This window comes from Salmo salar, chromosome 28 (assembly GCF_965601325.2).
Source record: "Salmo salar chromosome 28, fSalSal1, whole genome shotgun sequence".
Classification (NCBI taxonomy): domain Eukaryota; kingdom Metazoa; phylum Chordata; class Actinopteri; order Salmoniformes; family Salmonidae; genus Salmo; species Salmo salar.
Window position 1 is genome coordinate 42,844,286 of NC_138318.1, and position 19,896 is coordinate 42,864,181.

The window sequence follows — 19,896 nt, forward strand, 5'->3', positions numbered from 1 at the left end:
GGCTGCTCCACCTTGTGGACTGGCTGTGTCACTATGAAGAGGGGGGCTGCTCCACCTTGTGGACTGGCTGTGTCACTATGAAGAGGGGGGCTGCTCCACCTTGTGGACTGGCTGTGTCACCATGAAGAGGGGGGCTGCTCCACCTCGTGGACTGGCTGTGTCACTATGAAGAGGGGGGCTGCTCCACCTCGTGGACTGGCTGTGTCACTATGAAGAGGGGGGCTGCTCCACCTTGTGGACTGGCTGTGTCACTATGAAGAGGGGGGCTGCTCCACCTTGTGGACTGGCTGTGTCACTATGAAGAGGGGGGCTGCTCCACCTCGTGGACTGGCTGTGTCACTATGAAGAGGGGGGCTGCTCCACCTTGTGGACTGGCTGTGTCACTATGAAGAGGGGGGCTGCTCCACCTTGTGGACTGGCTGTGTCACTATGAAGAGGGGGGCTGCTCCACCTTGTGGACTGGCTGTGTCACTATGAAGAGGGGGGCTGCTCCACCTTGTGGACTGGCTGTGTCACTATGAAGAGGGGGGCTGCTCCACCTTGTGGACTGGCTGTGTCACTATGAAGAGGGGGGCTGCTCCACCTCGTGGACTGGCTGTGTCACTATGAAGAGGGGGGCTGCTCCACCTCGTGGACTGGCTGTGTCACTATGAAGAGTGGGGCTGCTCCACCTTGTGGACTGGCTGTGTCACTATGAAGAGGGGGCTGCTCCACCTTGTGGACTGGCTGTGTCACTATGAAGAGGGGGGCTGCTCCACCTTGTGGACTGGCTGTGTCACTATGAAGAGGGGGGCTGCTCCACCTCGTGGACTGGCTGTGTCACTATGAAGAGGGGGGCTGCTCCACCTTGTGGACTGGCTGTGTCACTATGAAGAGGGGGGCTGCTCCACCTTGTGGACTGGCTGTGTCACTATGAAGAGGGGGGCTGCTCCACCTTGTGGACTGGCTGTGTCACTATGAAGAGGGGGGCTGCTCCACCTTGTGGACTGGCTGTGTCACTATGAAGAGGGGGGCTGCTCCACCTTGTGGACTGGCTGTGTCACTATGAAGAGGGGGGCTGCTCCACCTTGTGGACTGGCTGTGTCACTATGAAGAGGGGGGCTGCTCCACCTTGTGGACTGGCTGTGTCACTATGAAGAGGGGGGCTGCTCCACCTCGTGGACTGGCTGTGTCACTATGAAGAGGGGGGCTGCTCCACCTCGTGGACTGGCTGTGTCACTATGAAGAGGGGGGCTGCTCCACCTTGTGGACTGGCTGTGTCACTATGAAGAGGGGGGCTGCTCCACCTTGTGGACTGGCTGTGTCACTATGAAGAGGGGGGCTGCTCCACCTTGTGGACTGGCTGTGTCACTACGAAGAGCGGGGCTGCTCCACCTTGTGGACTGGCTGTGTCACTATGAAGAGGGGGGCTGCTCCACCTTGTGGACTGGCTGTGTCACTATGAAGAGGGGGCTGCTCCACCTTGTGGACTGGCTGTGTCACTATGAAGAGGGGGGCTGCTCCACCTCGTGGACTGGCTGTGTCACTATGAAGAGGGGGCTGCTCCACCTCGTGGACTGGCTGTGTCACTATGAAGAGGGGGGCTGCTCCACCTTGTGGACTGGCTGTGTCACTATGAAGAGGGGGGCTGCTCCACCTCGTGGACTGGCTGTGTCACTATGAAGAGGGGGGCTGCTCCACCTTGTGGACTGGCTGTGTCACTATGAAGAGGGGGGCTGCTCCACCTTGTGGACTGGCTGTGTCACTATGAAGAGGGGGGCTGCTCCACCTTGTGGACTGGCTGTGTCACTATGAAGAGGGGGGCTGCTCCACCTTGTGGACTGGCTGTGTCACTATGAAGAGGGGGTAAGTGCCCTCAGAAAGTATTCACACCCCTTGACTTTGTCTTACAGCATGAATTTAAAATGGATTAAATGGAGATGTTGTTTCACTGGCCTACACACAATACCCCATAATGTCAAAGTGGAATTATTGTTTTTTGAAAAGTTGAAATGTCTTGAGTTAATAAGTATTCAACCCCTTTGTCATGTCCATCCTAAATAATTTCAGGAGTAAAAATGTTGTTTAACATGATTTTTGAATAAATACCTCTAATACCTATATCCCACACATAAAATGATCGGTAAGGTCCCTCAGTCCAGCAGTGAATTTCAAACTCAGAATCAAACACAAAACCAGGGAGGTTTTCCAATGCCTCGCAAAGAAGGGCACCGATTGGCAGACGGGTAAAAAAAAGCAGACATTGAATGTCCCTTTGAGCATGGTGAAGTTATTAATTACACTTTGGATGGTGTATCAATACACCCAGTCACTACAAAGATACAGGCGTCCTTCCTACAGTGCCTTGCGAAAGTATTCGGCCCCCGTGAACTTTTCGACCTTTTGCCACATTTCAGGCTTCAAACATAAAGATATAAAACTGTAATTTTTTTGTGAAGAATCAACAACAAGTGGGACACAATCAGGAAGTGGAACGAAATTTATTGGATATTTCAAACTTTTTTAACAAATAAAAAACTGATAAATTGGGCGTGCAAAATTATTCAGCCCCCTTAAGTTAATACTTTGTAGCGCCACCTTTTGCTGCGATTACAGCTGTAAGTCGCTTGGGGTATGTCTCTGTCAGTTTTGCACATCGAGAGACTGAAATTTTTGCCCATTCCTCCTTGCAAAACAGCTCGAGCTCAGTGAGGTTGGATGGAGAGCGCTTGTGAACAGCAGTTTTCAGTTCTTTCCACAGATTCTCGATTGGATTCAGGTCTGGACTTTGACTTGGCCATTCTAACACCTGGATATGTTTATTTGTGAACCATTCCATTGTAGATTTTGCTTTATGTTTTGGATCATTGTCTTGTTGGAAGACAAATCTCCGTCCCAGTCTCAGGTCTTTTGCAGACTCCATCAGGTTTTCTTCCAGAATGGTCCTGTATTTGGCTCCATCCATCTTCCCATCAATTTTAACCATCTTCCCTGCCCCTGCTGAAGAAAAGCAGGCCCAAACCATGATGCTGCCACCACCATGTTTGACAGTGGGGATGGTGTGTTCAGGGTGATGAGCTGTGTTGCTTTTACGCCAAACATAACGTTTTGCATTGTTGCCAAAAAGTTCGATTTTGGTTTCATCTGACCAGAGCACCTTCTTCCACATGTTTGGTGTGTCTCCCAGGTGGCTAGTGGCAAACTTTAAACAACACTTTTTATGGACATCTTTAAGAAATGGCTTTCTTCTTGCCACTCTTCCATAAAGGCCAGATTTGTGCAGTATACGACTGATTGTTGTCCTATGGACAGAGTCTCCCACCTCAGCTGTAGATCTCTGCAGTTCATCCAGAGTGATCATGGGCCTCTTGGCTGCATCTCTGATCAGTCTTCTCCTTGTATGAGCTGAAAGTTTAGAGGGACGGCCGGGTCTTCGTAGATTTGCAGTGGTCTGATACTCCTTCCATTTCAATATTATCGCTTGCACAGTGCTCCTTTGGATGTTTAAAGCTTGGGAAATCTTTTTGTATCAAAATCCGGCTTTAAACTTCTCCACAACAGTATCTCGGACCTGCCTGGTGTGTTCCTTGTTCTTCATGATGCTCTCTGCGCTTTAAACGGACCTCTGAGACTATCACAGAGCAGGTGCATTTATACGGAGACTTGATTACACACAGGTGGATTCTATTTATCATTATTAGTCATTTAGGTCAACATTGGATCATTCAGAGATCCTCACTGAACTTCTGGAGAGAGTTTGCTGCACTGAAAGTAAAGGGGCTGAATAATTTTGACGGCCAATTTTTCAGTTTTTAAATTGTTAAAAAAGTTTGAAATATCCAATAAATTTCGTTCCACTTCCTGATTGTGTCCCACTTGTTGTTGATTCTTCACAAAAAATTACAGTTTTATATCTTTATGTTTGAAGCCTGAAATGTGGCAAAAGGTCGAAAAGTTCAAGGGGGCCGAATACTTTCGCAAGGCACTGTAACTCAGTTGCCAGAGAGGAAGGAAACCGCTCATAGATTTCACCATTAGAACAATGGTGACTTTAAAACAGTTACAGAGTTTAATGGCTGTGGTAGGAGGACACTGTGGATGGATCAACAACATTGTAAGTCCTCCACAATACTAACCTAATTGACAGAGTGAAAACAAGGAGGCCTATGGTAGGGATGAGAGGCTCCCGAGTGGCGCAGCGGTCTAAGGCACTGCATCTCAGTGCTAGAGGCATCACTGCAGACTCTGGATCCATTCCAGTCTGTATCACAACCAGCCGTGATTGGGAGTCCCATAGGGCGGCATCGGCCGGGGTAGGCCATCATTGCAAACAAGAATTTGTTCTTAACTGACTTGCCTAGTTAATTTAAGGTTAAATTAAAACATGTAATAAAAGAAAAAGTCCAAAACATGCATCCTGTTTGCAATAAGGCACTCAAGTCAAACAGATTCAAATGTGGCAAAGAAATTAACTTTTAGTTCTGAATACAAAGCGTTATGTTCGGGGCAAATCCAACACAACACATCACTGAGTACCACTCTTCATACTTTTCAAGCATGGTGGTGGCTGCTGCATCATGTTATGGGTATGCTTGTAATCGGCTTGAGAATCTATGGCGAGACTTGAAAATGGCTGTCTAGCGATGATCAACTTGACAGAGCTTGAAGAATCTTTTAAAGAATAATGTGCACATTTCGTACAATCCAGGTGTGCAAAGCTCTTACCCAGACTTACCCAGAAAGACTCACAGCTGTAATCACTGTCAAAGGTGATTCTAACATGTATTGACATACTTATGTAAAAGATGTTTCTGTATTTTATTTTCAATACATTTGAAAAAAAAAAATCTAAAAACACGCTTTCACTTTGTCATGATGGGGTATTGTGTGTATATGGGTGAGAAAAATGATCTATTGAATCCATTTTGAAAAGGCTGTAAAAACAAAATGTGGAATAAGTTAAGAGGTGTGATAATTTCTGAAAATATTTTTTACTTATAATTTAAGGCAATTTTGTTGCTCTAGATTGCAGGAAATGGAAGTTATAGGTGTTAAAAAATGCCCAAATCGGAGTCCTTTCTGCTCAGCACCACCTTGTTAAAAATCCCTGTGGAGAACACTGCTTCTCTCTACATCAACCTCTACAATCACTATGTTTAGAATAACCATATTTAGATAAACACCAATATCTGTCATGTACATCACCTGTCTCTCATTCATTTCTGTTCTACAGTCTAACGCTATAAACCTTCAGTCTAATGCTATAAACCTTCAGTCTAACGCTATAAACCTTCAGTCTAACGCTATAAACCTTCAGTCTAACACTATAAACCTTCACTCTAACGCTATAAACCTTCAGTCTAACGCTATAAACCTTCAGTCTAACGCTATAAACCTTCAGTCTAACACTATAAACCTTCACTCTAACGCTATAAACCTTCAGTCTAACGCTATAAACCTTCAGTCTAACGCTATAAACCTTCAGTCTAACGCTATAAACCTTCAGTCTAACGCTATAAACCTTCGGGATGAAGAGAGTGAGAGGAGGGGGACAGAGAAAACATGTGGCAAGGTTACCTTGAGTACACACTACATGCCAATGTGGCATTGACATTCTGTATAGGATACAACAGAAGATGGCAGACTACACAGTACACGACATCCCTAACCCCATATTAAATAACCACATCAGACGTAATATAATTATAGCTTTTAGAAAACAGCTCTTATAAATGTCTATCAATTTATTTTATTTTATTATTTTATTATTTTTGTTGTCATTGTATTCTTCCAGCCGATCATCATACGAGTGCACTTAGCTTGCCAACGGAAACAGCTGTGGATATAAAAATGGTCCTCTGTCCTCCTGTTTGTTTCTCTGTCGTCTCTGGTCCCTGCTGTAGTTACAGGGTGGAGGTTGGTGTGGACGGGCCTGGGTGGAGGTTGGTGTGGAGGGGCCCTGGGTGGAGGTTGGTGTGGAGGGGCCCTGGGTGGAGGTTGGTGTGGACGGGCCTGGGTGGAGGTTGGTGTGGACGAGCCCTGGGTGGAGGTTGGTGTGGAGGGGCCCTGGGTGGAGGTTGGTGTGGACGAGCCCTGGGTGGAGGTTGGTGTGGAGGGGCCTGGGTGGAGGTTGGTGTGGACGGGCCTGGGTGGAGGTTGGTGTGGACGGGCCTGGGTGGAGGTTGGTGTGGACGGGCCTGGGTGGAGGTTGGTGTGGAGGGGCCTGGGTGGAGGTTGGTGTGGACGGGCCTGGGTGGAGGTTGGTGTGGACGGGCCTGGGTGGAGGTTGGTGTGGACGGGCCCTGGGTGGGTTGGCTGTTCTGTTGGAAGGGTGTTGGTGTGGACGTGCCTGGGTGGGTGTTGGTGTGGACGGGCCTGGGTGGAGGTTGGTGTGGACGGGCCTGGGCCTCAGAAGGTTGGGAGGGTGTCCTGGGCCTCAGAAGGTTGGGAGGGTGAGGGGTGTCCTGGGCCTCAGAAGGTTGGGAGGGTGAGGGGGTGTCCTGGGCCTCAGAAGGTTGGGAGGGTGAGGGGTGTCCTGGGCCTCAGAAGGTTGGGAGGGTGAGGGGGTGTCCTGGGCCTCAGAAGGTTGGGAGGGTGAGGGGGTGTCCTGTCACCTACACTCTACAGACACCACAGAGTTCTGAGAGGAGGAAGAGGACGACACAGGAGTGTTGGCTAGCGTCAACATCACTGCTGCTGTTAGAGAGCTGGAGGACGGGGACGAGGAAGAGGAAGATGCAGCCACTGTACCTGGGGAGAAGAAACAAGATGGTGGTCAGACGGAGCAGAAACAACATTTAGAAGTCTGTGGTTTAGTAGTCTGTGGTTTAGAAGTCTGTGGTTTAGATGGTTTAGAAGTCTGTGGTTTAGAAGTCTGTGGTTTAGAAGTCTGTGGTTTAGTAGTCTATGGTTTAGAAGTCTGTGGTTTAGAAGTCTGTGGTTTAGTAGTCTGTGGTTTAGAAGTCTGTGGTTTAGAAGTCTGTGGTTTAGAAGTCTGTGGTTTAGTAGTCTGTGGTTTAGAAGTCTGTGGTTTAGTAGTCTGTGGTTTAGAAGTCTGTGGTTTAGAAGTCTGTGGTTTAGTAGTCTGTGGTTTAGAAGTCTGTGGTTTAGAAGTCTGTGGTTTAGAAGTCTGTAGTTTAGAAGTCTGTGGTTTAGAAGTCTGTGGTTTAGAAGTCTGTGGTTTAGTAGTCTGTGGTTTAGTAGTCTGTGGTTTAGTAGTCTGTGGTTTAGAAGTCTGTGGTTTAGAAGTCTGTGGTTTAGAAGTCTGTGGTTTAGTAGTCTGTGGTTTAGTAGTCTGTGGTTTAGAAGTCTGTGGTTTAGAAGTCTGTGGTTTAGAAGTCTGTGGTTTAGTAGTCTGTGGTTTAGATGGTTTAGTAGTCTGTGGTTTAGTAGTCTGTGGTTTAGAAGTCTGTGGTTTAGAAGTCTGTGGTTTAGAAGTCTGTGGTTTAGAAGTCTGTCGTTTAGATGGTTTAGAAGTCTGTGGTTTAGTAGTCTGTGGTTTAGAAGTCTGTGGTTTAGTAGTCTATGGTTTAGAAGTCTGTGGTTTAGATGGTTTAGTAGTCTGTGGTTTAGATGGTTTAGTAGTCTGTGGTTTAGAAGTCTGTGGTTTAGAAGTCTGTGGTTTAGAAGTCTGTGGTTTAGAAGTCTGTGGTTTAGAAGTCTGTGGTTTAGAAGTCTGTGGTTTAGAAGTCTGTGGTTTAGAAGTCTGTGGTTTAGTAGTCTGTGGTTTAGAAGTCTGTGGTTTAGTAGTCTGTGGTTTAGTAGTCTGTGGTTTAGTAGTCTGTGGTTTAGTAGTCTGTGGTTTAGAAGTCTGTGGTTTAGTAGTCTGTGGTTTAGTAGTCTGTGGTTTAGTAGTCTGTGGTTTAGTAGTCTGTGGTTTAGAAGTCTGTGGTTTAGAAGTCTGTGGTTTAGATGGTTTAGAAGTCTGTGGTTTAGTAGTCTGTGGTTTAGAAGTCTGTGGTTTAGAAGTCTGTGGTTTAGAAGTCTGTGGTTTAGTAGTCTGTGGTTTAGTAGTCTGTGGTTTAGAAGTCTGTGGTTTAGTAGTCTGTGGTTTAGAAGTCTGTGGTTTAGTAGTCTGTGGTTTAGAAGGCTGTGGTTTAGAAGTCTGTAGTTTAGAAGTCTGTGGTTTAGAAGTCTGTGGTTTAGATGGTTTAGAAGTCTGTGGTTTAGTAGTCTGTGGTTTAGAAGTCTGTGGTTTAGAAGTCTGTGGTTTAGAAGTCTGTGGTTTAGAAGTCTGTGGTTTAGTAGTCTGTGGTTTAGTAGTCTGTGGTTTAGAAGTCTGTGGTTTAGTAGTCTGTGGTTTAGTAGTCTGTGGTTTAGAAGTCTGTGGTTTAGTAGTCTGTGGTTTAGAAGTCTGTGGTTTAGATGGTTTAGAAGTCTGTGGTTTAGTAGTCTGTGGTTTAGAAGTCTGTGGTTTAGAAGTCTGTGGTTTAGAAGTCTGTGGTTTAGTAGTCTGTGGTTTAGAAGTCTGTGGTTTAGAAGTCTGTGGTTTAGTAGTCTGTGGTTTAGAAGTCTGTGGTTTAGTAGTCTGTGGTTTAGTAGTCTGTGGTTTAGAAGTCTGTGGTTTAGTAGTCTGTGGTTTAGTAGTCTGTGGTTTAGAAGTCTGTAGTTTAGAAGTCTGTAGTTTAGAAGTCTGTGGTTTAGATGGTTTAGAAGTCTGTGGTTTAGAAGTCTGTGGTTTAGTAGTCTGTGGTTTAGTAGTCTGTGGTTTAGAAGTCTGTGGTTTAGAAGTCTGTGGTTTAGAAGTCTGTGGTTTAGAAGTCTGTGGTTTAGAAGTCTGTGGTTTAGATGGTTTAGAAGTCTGTGCTTTAGAAGTCTGTGGTTTAGAAGTCTGTGGTTTAGAAGTCTGTGGTTTAGAAGTCTGTGGTTTAGATGGTTTAGAAGTCTGTGCTTTAGAAGTCTGTAGTTTAGAAGTCTGTGGTTTAGAAGTCTGTGGTTTAGTAGTCTGTGGTTTAGTAGTCTGTGGTTTAGTAGTCTGTGGTTTAGAAGTCTGTGGTTTAGTAGTCTGTGGTTTAGAAGTCTGTGGTTTAGAAGTCTGTAGTTTAGAAGTCTGTGGTTTAGAAGTCTGTGGTTTAGATGGTTTAGAAGTCTGTGGTTTAGTAGTCTGTGGTTTAGAAGTCTGTGGTTTAGAAGTCTGTGGTTTAGATGGTTTAGAAGTCTGTGGTTTAGATGGTTTAGTAGTCTGTGGTTTAGTAGTCTGTGGTTTAGAAGTCTGTGGTTTAGTAGTCTGTGGTTTAGTAGTCTGTGGTTTAGAAGTCTGTGGTTTAGTAGTCTGTGGTTTAGAAGTCTGTGGTTTAGAAGTCTGTGGTTTAGAAGTCTGTGGTTTAGAAGTCTGTGATTTAGATGGTTTAGAAGTCTGTGGTTTAGTAGTCTGTGGTTTAGAAGTCTGTGGTTTAGTAGTCTGTGGTTTAGAAGTCTGTGCTTTAGTAGTCTGTGGTTTAGTAGTCTGTGGTTTAGAAGTCTGTAGTTTAGAAGTCTGTGGTTTAGAAGTCTGTGGTTTAGATGGTTTAGAAGTCTGTGGTTTAGATGGTTTAGAAGTCTGTGGTTTAGAAGTCTGTAGTTTAGAAGTCTGTGGTTTAGTAGTCTGTGGTTTAGAAGTCTGTGGTTCAGACCCGTGTGGCTCAGATGGTAGAGCATGGTGTTTGCATCGCCAGGGTTGTGGGTTCAATTCCCACTGGGGACCAATACGGGAAAAAAGCTACAGTACTACAGTACTACAGGGATGGCATTGGTCTCCAGCTACAGTACTACAGGGATGGCCTGGTCTCCAGCTACAGTACTACAGGGATGGCCTGGTCTCCAGCTACAGTACTACAGGGATGGTCTTGGTCTCCAGCTACAGTACTACAGGGATGGCCTGGTCTCCAGCTACAGTACTACAGGGATGGCCTGGTCTCCAGCTACAGTACTACAGGGATGGCCTGGTCTCCAGCTACAGTACTACAGGGATGGCCTGGTCTCCAGCTACAGTACTACAGGGATGGCCTGGTCTCCAGCTACAGTACTACAGGGATGGCCTGGTCTCCAGCTACAGTACTACAGGGATGGCCTGGTCTCCAGCTACAGTACTACAGGGATGGCCTGGTCTCCAGCTACAGTACTACAGGGATGGCCTTGGTCTCCAGCTACAGTACTACAGGGATGGCCTGGTCTCCAGCTACAGTACTACAGGGATGGCCTGGTCTCCAGCTACAGTACTACAGGGATGGCCTTGGTCTCCAGCTACAGTACTACAGGGATGGCCTGGTCTCCAGCTACAGTACTACAGGGATGGCCTGGTCTCCAGCTACAGTACTACAGGGATGGCCTGGTCTCCAGCTACAGTACTACAGGGATGGCCTGGTCTCCAGCTACAGTACTACAGGGATGGCCTGGTCTCCAGCTACAGTACTACAGGGATGGCCTGGTCTCCAGCTACAGTACTACAGGGATGGCCTGGTCTCCAGCTACAGTACTACAGTACTACAGGGATGGCCTTGGTCTCCAGCTACAGTACTACAGGGATGGCCTGGTCTCCAGCTACAGTACTACAGGGATGGCCTTGGTCTCCAGCTACAGTACTACAGGGATGGCCTGGTCTCCAGCTACAGTACTACAGGGATGGCCTTGGTCTCCAGCTACAGTACTACAGGGATGGCCTGGTCTCCAGCTACAGTACTACAGGGATGGCCTTGGTCTCCAGCTACAGTACTACAGGGATGGCCTTGGTCTCCAGCTACAGTACTACAGGGATGGCCTGGTCTCCAGCTACAGTACTACAGGGATGGCCTGGTCTCCAGCTACAGTACTACAGGGATGGCCTTGGTCTCCAGCTACAGTACTACAGGGATGGCCTGGTCTCCAGCTACAGTACTACAGGGATGGCCTGGTCTCCAGCTACAGTACTACAGTACTACAGGGATGGCCTTGGTCTCCAGCTACAGTACTACAGGGATGGCCTTGGTCTCCAGCTACAGTACTACAGGGATGGCCTGGTCTCCAGCTACAGTACTACAGGGATGGCCTTGGTCTCCAGCTACAGTACTACAGTACTACAGGGATGGCCTGGTCTCCAGCTACAGTACTACAGGGATGGCCTGGTCTCCAGCTACAGTACTACAGGGATGGCCTGGTCTCCAGCTACAGTACTACAGGGATGGCCTGGTCTCCAGCTACAGTACTACAGGGATGGCCTGGTCTCCAGCTACAGTACTACAGGGATGGCCTTGGTCTCCAGCTACAGTACTACAGGGATGGCCTGGTCTCCAGCTACAGTACTACAGGGATGGCCTGGTCTCCAGCTACAGTACTACAGGGATGGCCTTGGTCTCCAGCTACAGTACTACAGGGATGGCCTGGTCTCCAGCTACAGTACTACAGGGATGGCCTGGTCTCCAGCTACAGTACTACAGGGATGGCCTGGTCTCCAGCTACAGTACTACAGGGATGGCCTGGTCTCCAGCTACAGTACTACAGGGATGGCCTGGTCTCCAGCTACAGTACTACAGGGATGGCCTGGTCTCCAGCTACAGTACTACAGGGATGGCCTGGTCTCCGCCAGCTACAGTACTACAGGGATGGCCTGGTCTCCAGCTACAGTACTACAGGGATGGCCTGGTCTCCAGCTACAGTACTACAGGGATGGCCTGGTCTCCAGCTACAGTACTACAGGGATGGCCTGGTCTCCAGCTACAGTACTACAGGGATGGCCTGGTCTCCAGCTACAGTACTACAGGGATGGCCTGGTCTCCAGCTACAGTACTACAGGGATGGCCTGGTCTCCAGCTACAGTACTACAGGGATGGCCTGGTCTCCAGCTACAGTACTACAGGGATGGCCTGGTCTCCAGCTACAGTACTACAGGGATGGCCTGGTCTCCAGCTACAGTACTACAGGGATGGCCTGGTCTCCAGCTACAGTACTACAGGGATGGCCTGGTCTCCAGCTACAGTACTACAGGGATGGCCTTGGTCTCCAGCTACAGTACTACAGGGATGGCCTGGTCTCCAGCTACAGTACTACAGGGATGGCCTGGTCTCCAGCTACAGTACTACAGGGATGGCCTGGTCTCCAGCTACAGTACTACAGGGATGGCCTGGTCTCCAGCTACAGTACTACAGGGATGGCCTTGGTCTCCAGCTACAGTACTACAGGGATGGCCTTGGTCTCCAGCTACAGTACTACAGGGATGGCCTTGGTCTCCAGCTACAGTACTACAGGGATGGCCTGGTCTCCAGCTACAGTACTACAGGGATGGCCTGGTCTCCAGCTACAGTACTACAGGGATGGCCTGGTCTCCAGCTACAGTACTACAGGGTTAGAAACGACATTTCTTCCTCCCTTTTTTTTAATTGCGGTTACCATAACAGCTCTGGTAGCAAATAAACTGTCAATTATGATGACTCACTCTCTCTCTCTTTCTTCTTGATGCGTTTGCGTCGTCTGTCGATGGAGGCCACCTCAGACTTGAGAGACAGGTAGTGGTTCCTGATGTCCTGCAGCTTCTCCTGGAGGAAGGAGATCCTCTCCAGACTACACATCTTCTCCAGGTCCGCTAGGGGAGGAGAGGAACAACATTTAAAGGAGAGGAATCAGTGGGATGTTTCAGAGTAGAAACATTGAAAGGAGAGGACTCTGGGGGATTTCGGAGTTGAAACATTGAAAGGAGAGGACTCTGGGGGATTTCGGAGTTGAAACATTGAAAGGAGAGGAATCAGTGGGCTGTTTCAGAGTAGAACGCTAAACCAAACAGTATAAAACTAGTCAGTCCTCTATCCATTGCCCTCGGTGTGATCACAAAGGGTTCTGTCTGGCAAATCTACTTGTACAGTAACAGACAATCTGGTGGGATGTAAATGAGAATTCCTGTAGCTGGCATCAATCTAGAGGGGTTGAGGCTCTGTGAAAGACAGCCAGGGTTGGTTGAGGCTCTGTGAAAGACAGCCAGGGTTGTTTGAGGCTCTGTGAAAGACAGCCAGGGTTGGTTGAGGCTCTGTGAAAGACAGCCAGGGTTGGTTGAGGCTCTGTGAAAGACAGCCAGGGTTGCTTGAGGCTCTGTGAAAGACAGCCAGGGTTGGTTGAGGCTCTGTGAAAGACAGCCAGGGTTGGTTGAGGCTCTGTGAAAGACAGCCAGGGTTGGTTGAGGCTCTGTGAAAGACAGCCAGGGTTGGTTGAGGCTCTGTGAAAGACAGCCAGGGTTGGTTGAGGCTCTGTGAAAGACAGCCAGGGTTGGTTGAGGCTCTGTGAAAGACAGCCAGGGTTGGTTGAGGCTCTGTGAAAGACAGCCAGGGTTGGTTGAGGCTCTGTGAAAGACAGCCAGGGTTGGTTGAGGCTCTGTGAAAGACAGCCAGGGTTGGTTGAGGCTCTGTGAAAGACAGCCAGGGTTGTTTGAGGCTCTGTGAAAGACAGCCAGGGTTGGTTGAGGCTCTGTGAAAGACAGCCAGGGTTGGTTGAGGCTCTGTGAAAGACAGCCAGGGTTGGTTGAGGCTCTGTGAAAGACAGCCAGGGTTGGTTGAGGCTCTGTGAAAGACAGCCAGGGTTGGTTGAGGCTCTGTGAAAGACAGCCAGGGTTGCTTGAGGCTCTGTGAAAGACAGCCAGGGTTGCTTGAGGCTCTGTGAAAGACAGCCAGGGTTGGTTGAGGCTCTGTGAAAGACAGCCAGGGGTTGGTTGAGGCTCTGTGAAAGACAGCCAGGGTTGGTTGAGGCTCTGTGAAAGACAGCCAGGGTTGGTTGAGGCTCTGTGAAAGACAGCCAGGGTTGGTTGAGGCTCTGTGAAAGACAGCCAGGGTTGTTTGAGGCTCTGTGAAAGACAGCCAGGGTTGGTTGAGGCTCTGTGAAAGACAGCCAGGGTTGGTTGAGGCTCTGTGAAAGACAGCCAGGGTTGGTTGAGGCTCTGTGAAAGACAGCCAGGGTTGGTTGAGGCTCTGTGAAAGACAGCCAGGGTTGGTTGAGGCTCTGTGAAAGACAGCCAGGGTTGCTTGAGGCTCTGTGAAAGACAGCCAGGGTTGCTTGAGGCTCTGTGAAAGACAGCCAGGGTTGGTTGAGGCTCTGTGAAAGACAGCCAGGGGTTGGTTGAGGCTCTGTGAAAGACAGCCAGGGTTGGTTGAGGCTCTGTGAAAGACAGCCAGGGTTGGTTGAGGCTCTGTGAAAGACAGCCAGGGTTGGTTGAGGCTCTGTGAAAGACAGCCAGGGTTGGTTGAGGCTCTGTGAAAGACAGCCAGGGTTGGTTGAGGCTCTGTGAAAGACAGCCAGGGGTTGGTTGAGGCTCTGTGAAAGACAGCCAGGGTTGGTTGAGGCTCTGTGAAAGACAGCCAGGGTTGGTTGAGGCTCTGTGAAAGACAGCCAGGGTTGGTTGAGGCTCTGTGAAAGACAGCCAGGGTTGGTTGAGGCTCTGTGAAAGACAGCCAGGGTTGGTTGAGGCTCTGTGAAAGACAGCCAGGGTTGGTTGAGGCTCTGTGAAAGACAGCCAGGGTTGGTTGAGGCTCTGTGAAAGACAGCCAGGGTTGGTTGAGGCTCTGTGAAAGACAGCCAGGGGTTGGTTGAGGCTCTGTGAAAGACAGCCAGGGTTGGTATCGGCACACTTACACATCTGGAAGCTCCACTTGTAGACGGATGGTGTTCTGCCATGGTGCTCTCTGTGGTGAGGGTGGTGGCGGTCCTGGGCCCCATGCTGCTGCTCCTTGTGGTACTTATGGCTGGATGGAGGGGTGTGTCCATCAACCTGTCTTTGGCTGAGACACTTGGGCGAGATGGACCCCTTCATGTCTGCTGCACCATGGGTCTTGGAGGCTGAAGACTTAGCCATACACTCACCCACTAACTGGTCTTCACTGTCACTGCTGTGGGCTGTAGGAGGGAGGGGATGGCAGGGCAGAAAGGAGAATAGGGAGACAAAAGGAAAATATTAATTAAGTGGGTTTGACACCTACTCCTGTTGCCTGCTGCTTGGATTCCACCTGGTGATCTGTTCACCGTCTGCCCTGGCCTGTCTCCCCCCTCTCTGTTCACCATCTGCCCTGGCCTGTCTCCCCCTCTCTGTTCACCGTCTGCCCTGGCCTGTCTCCCCCTATCTGTTCACCATCTGCCCTGGCCTGTCTCCCCCTCTCTGTTCACCATCTGCCCTGGCCTGTCTCCCCCTCTCTGTTCACCGTCTGCCCTGGCCTGTCTCCCCCTCTCTGTTCACCATCTGCCCTGGCCTGTCTCCCCCTCTCTGTTCACCGCGCCCGGCCGCCCCCCCCGCCCTCTGCCCTGGCCTGTCTCCCCCTCTCTGTTCACCATCTGCCCTGGCCTGTCTCCCCCCTCTCTGTTCACCATCTGCCCTGGCCTGTCTCCCCCTGTCTGTTCACCATCTGCCCTGGCCTGTCTCCCCCTCTCTGTTCACCGTCTGCCCTGGCCTGTCTCCAACTGTCTAGTACAGGCACCCCCACCACACTCCCCCCTCTCTACGAGCTTTCGCTCGCCTCCAGCACACAGGCACTGTTAGGGCGAGTGACTCTGAACTTAAAATGGCCCCAAGTCGTTATATATATTTTTTAAATTGTGCATTTTGCTATTTGCCTCATGACTCCTGCAGACTTTGTTGACAACAAACTTTCTTTACCCAACCGTGAGACCAACTGTTTGTTCCCACACTCGGGATTCTGACTCTCTATTGGTTACAGACTTTTGGCCTCCCATCCTATTCTGACCACCTCTCGCTGGCTTTGTGTTCATGTTACCTGATGAAATTGCTGTATAATATGATCTTGTTGCCATCTGATGCACATTCAGATGTCATAAATCAGCACTGCAGAGCTCTCCCTGTCCTCTGCCGGGCCCTGATTGTATTACTGCTGATGATATCTGGAAATGTGCATGTACAACCTGACCCATCTACTGTTGCTAGCCCCAATTCTGACTTGTGCTCTGATATCTGCTTCACTGATTTCTGCTCTCGTAAAAGCCAGGGTTTTCTGCACGTTAACACTAGAAGCATATTACCTAAAAAAGATCAATTAAAAGTGTGGGTTCACAGCTCCAATCCAGATGTGTTGGTCATTACTGAGACGTGGTTAAGGAAGAGTGTTTTGAACACTGATCTTAACCTTTCACGTTATAACCTTTTTCAGCAAGACAGATCTTCCAAAGGTGGAGGAGCGGCAATCTTTACCAAGGATCACCTTCAGTGCTCGGTTGTCTACACCAAGTCTGTCCCCAAACAATTTGAGATGCCGGTTTTAAGCATTAAACTTTCAAATAAACTCAGCAAAAAAATAAACGTCCTCACTGTCAACTGCGTTTATTTACAGCAAACTTAACATGTGTAAATATTTGTATGCACACAACAATATTCAACAACTGAGACATGAACTGAACAAGTTCCACAGACATGTGACTAACAGAAATAGAATTTGTCCCTGAACAAAGGGGGGGTCAAAATCAAAAGTAACAGTCAGTATCTGGTGTGGTCAACAGCTGCATTAAGTACTGCAGTGCATCTCCTCATGGACTGCACCAGATTTGCCAGATCTTGCTGTGAGATGTTACCCTACTCTTCCACCAAGGCACCTGCAAGTTCCCGGAGATTTCTGGGGGGAATGGCCCTAGCCCTCCGATCCAACAGGTCTCAGACGTGCTCAATGGGATTGAGATCCGGGCTCGTCGCTGGCCATGGCAGAACACTGACATTCCTGTCTTGCAGGAAATCAAGCACAGAACGAGCAGTATGGCTGGTGGCATTGTAATGCTGGAGGGTCATGTCAGGATGAACCTGCAGGAAGGGTACCACATGAGGGAGGAGAATGTCTTCCCTGTAACGCACAGCGTTGAGATTGCCTGCAATGACAACAGGCTCAGTCCGATGATGCTGTGATACACCGCCCCAGACCATGACGGACCCTCCACCTCCAAATCGATCCCGCTCCAGAGTACAGGCCTCGGTGTAACGCTCATTCCTTCGACGATAAACGCGAATCCGACCATCACCCCTGGTGAGACAAAACTGCGACTCGTCAGTGAAGAGCACTTTTGCCAGTCCTGTCTGGTCCAGCGGCGGTGGGTTTGTGCCCATAGGCGATGTTGTTGCCAGTGATGTCTGGTGAGGACCTGCCGTACAACAGGCCTACAAGCCCTCAGTCCAGTCTCTCTTAGCCTATTGCGGACAGTCTGAGCACTGATGGAGGGATTGTGCGTTCCTGGTGTAACTCGGGCAGTTGTTGTTGCCATCCTGTACCTGTCCCGCAGGTGTGATGTTCAGATGTACCGATCCTGTGCAGGTGATGTTACACGTGGTCTGCCACTGCGAGGACGATCAGCTGTCCGTCCTATCACCAATCCCACAATGTATGACTCCAAACACGCAGAAAAGGCTACTCACTTTGATGTTATCCTCACAAATAATCCTGATAGGTATCAGTCTGGTGTTTTCTGTAATGACCTTAGTGATCACTGTTTTACAGCCTGTGTTCGTAATGGCTGCTCAGTGGAATGACCTGTCCTGATTTGACATAGACGCTTGCTAAATAACTTTAACGAGCAAGCCTTCCTTCATGAACTGGCCTCTGTAAAATGGAATCAGCTTGATCCCCTCTGTTAAATGGTATAGAATCAGCTTGATCCCCTCTGTTAAATGGTATAGAATCAGCTTGATCCCCTCTGTTAAATGGTATAGAATCAGCTTGATCCCCTCTGTTAAATGGTATAGAATCAGCTTGATCCCCTCTGTTAAATGGTATAGAATCAGCTTGATCCCCTCTGTTAAATGGTATAGAATCAGCTTGATCCCCTCTGTTAAATGGTATGGAATCAGCTTGATCCCCTCTGTTAAATGGTATAGAATCAGCTTGATCCCCTCTGTTAAATGGTATAGAATCAGCTTGATCCCCTCTGTTAAATGGTATAGAATCAGCTTGATCCCCTCTGTTAAATGGTATAGAATCAGCTTGATCCCCTCTGTTAAATGGTATAGAATCAGCTTGATCCCCTCTGTTAAATGGTATGGAATCAGCTTGATCCCCTCTGTTAAATGGTATAGAATCAGCTTGATCCCCTCTGTTAAATGGTATAGAATCAGCTTGATCCCCTCTGTTAAATGGTATAGAATCAGCTTGATCCCCTCTGTTAAATGGTATAGAATCAGCTTGATCCCCTCTGTTAAATGGTATAGAATCAGCTTGATCCCCTCTGTTAAATGGTATAGAATCAGCTTGATCCCCTCTGTTAAATGGTATAGAATCAGCTTGATCCCCTCTGTTAAATGGTATAGAATCAGCTTGATCCCCTCTGTTAAATGGTATAGAATCAGCTTGATCCCCTCTGTTAAATGGTATAGAATCAGCTTGATCCCCTCTGTTAAATGGTATAGAATCAGCTTGATCCCCTCTGTTAAATGGTATAGAATCAGCTTGATCCCCTCTGTAAATGGTATAGAATCAGCTTGATCCCCTCTGTTAAATGGTATAGAATCAGCTTGATCCCCTCTGTTAAATGGTATAGAATCAGCTTGATCCCCTCTGTTAAATGGTATAGAATCAGCTTGATCCCCTCTGTAAAATGGTATAGAATCAGCTTGATCCCCTCTGTTAAATGGTATAGAATCAGTTTGATCCCCTCTGTTAAATGGTATAGAATCAGTTTGATCCCCTCTGTTAAATGGTATAGAATCAGCTGGATCCCCTCTGTTAAATGGTATAGAATCAGCTTGATCCCCTCTGTTAAATGGTATAGAATCAGTTTGATCCCCTCTGTTAAATGGTATAGAATCAGCTTGATCCCCTCTGTTAAATGGTATAGAATCAGCTTGATCCCCTCTGTTAAATGGTATAGAATCAGCTTGATCCCCTCTGTTAAATGGTATAGAATCAGCTTGATCCCCTCTGTTAAATGGTATAGAATCAGCTTGATCCCCTCTGTAAAATGGTATAGAATCAGCTTGATCCCCTCTGTTAAATGGTATAGAATCAGCTTGATCCCCTCTGTTAAATGGTATAGAATCAGCTTGATCCCCTCTGTCGAAGGACCTTCTTTTTTTGATATTTTCAGTGTTTCAATGTTAACGAACCTCCATAAAGAAAATGAGAATTAAAAACGGGTTCAGCCCCTGGTTCGACCGCGATCTTGCAGAGTTACTCCACCTCAAGAATTGCATTTGGCGACAGGCTCAGCACAAGTATACTCAGGCTGACTGGCTGTCGTTCAGGCAAATGAGCCTGAGTGCACTTATTTCCATCTAGAAGGCCAAAGTTACTTTAAGGAGCAGTTCTCTCTCTGTGGGTCTAACCTCAAGAAGTTCTGGAAAACGGTAAAGACCTGGAGAATAAACCCTCCTCCTCACAGCTGCCCATGTCCCTTAATGTTGATGATGTGGTTGTTACTGACAAGAAGCACATGGCTGAGCTCTTTATTCACCACTTCATTAAGTCAGGATTCCTATTTGACTCAGCCATGCCTTCTTGCCAGTCCAACATTTCCTCATCTCCCAGCCCTTCCAATGTGACTATCCCCGATGCTTCTCCCTCTTTTTCCCCTGCCCTGCTACAAAGTTTCTCCCTGCAGGCAGTCACTGAGTCTGAGGTGCCAAAGGAGCTCCTGAAACTTGACCCCAAAAAAACATCTGGGTCAGATGGTTTAGACCATTTCTTCTTTAAGGTTGCTGCTCCTATCATCGCCAAGCCTATCTCCAACCTTTTTTAACCTGTCTCTCCTTTCTGCGGAGGTTCCCACTGCTTTGAAGACAGTCACGGTTTGTTCTTTAAATAAAGAGGATCAGCATGATCGCCCAAACTGTTATAGGCCTATTTCTCTTTTGCCCTGTTTATCAAAGGTGTTGGAAAAACGTGTCAATAATCAACTGACTGGCTTTCTTGATGTCTATAGTATTCTCTCTGGTCTGCAATCTGGTTTCCACTTTGGTTATGATGTCACTGCAACCTTAAAGGTCCTCAATGACGTCACCATTGCCCT

General features: G+C 48.1%; 1 protein-coding gene across 2 annotated transcripts in view; it reads right to left on the reverse strand.

The window, feature by feature from the left end:
- Nucleotides 1–2,461: 2,461 nt before the first annotated feature.
- Nucleotides 2,462–19,896, reverse strand: part of LOC106590004 (AT-rich interactive domain-containing protein 4B) — a 202,320-nt gene continuing 184,885 nt past the window's right edge. For both annotated transcript variants that reach the window (XM_082970601.1, XM_082970600.1), the window contains 3 exons: nt 14,542–14,802; nt 12,365–12,511; nt 2,462–6,729 (listed from right to left, as the gene is read on the reverse strand). In XM_082970601.1, the coding sequence (XP_082826727.1) occupies nt 6,590–6,729; nt 12,365–12,511; nt 14,542–14,802 (548 nt within the window). In that variant the 3' untranslated portion in view covers nt 2,462–6,589. The remainder of the gene's footprint in view (nt 6,730–12,364; nt 12,512–14,541; nt 14,803–19,896) is intronic.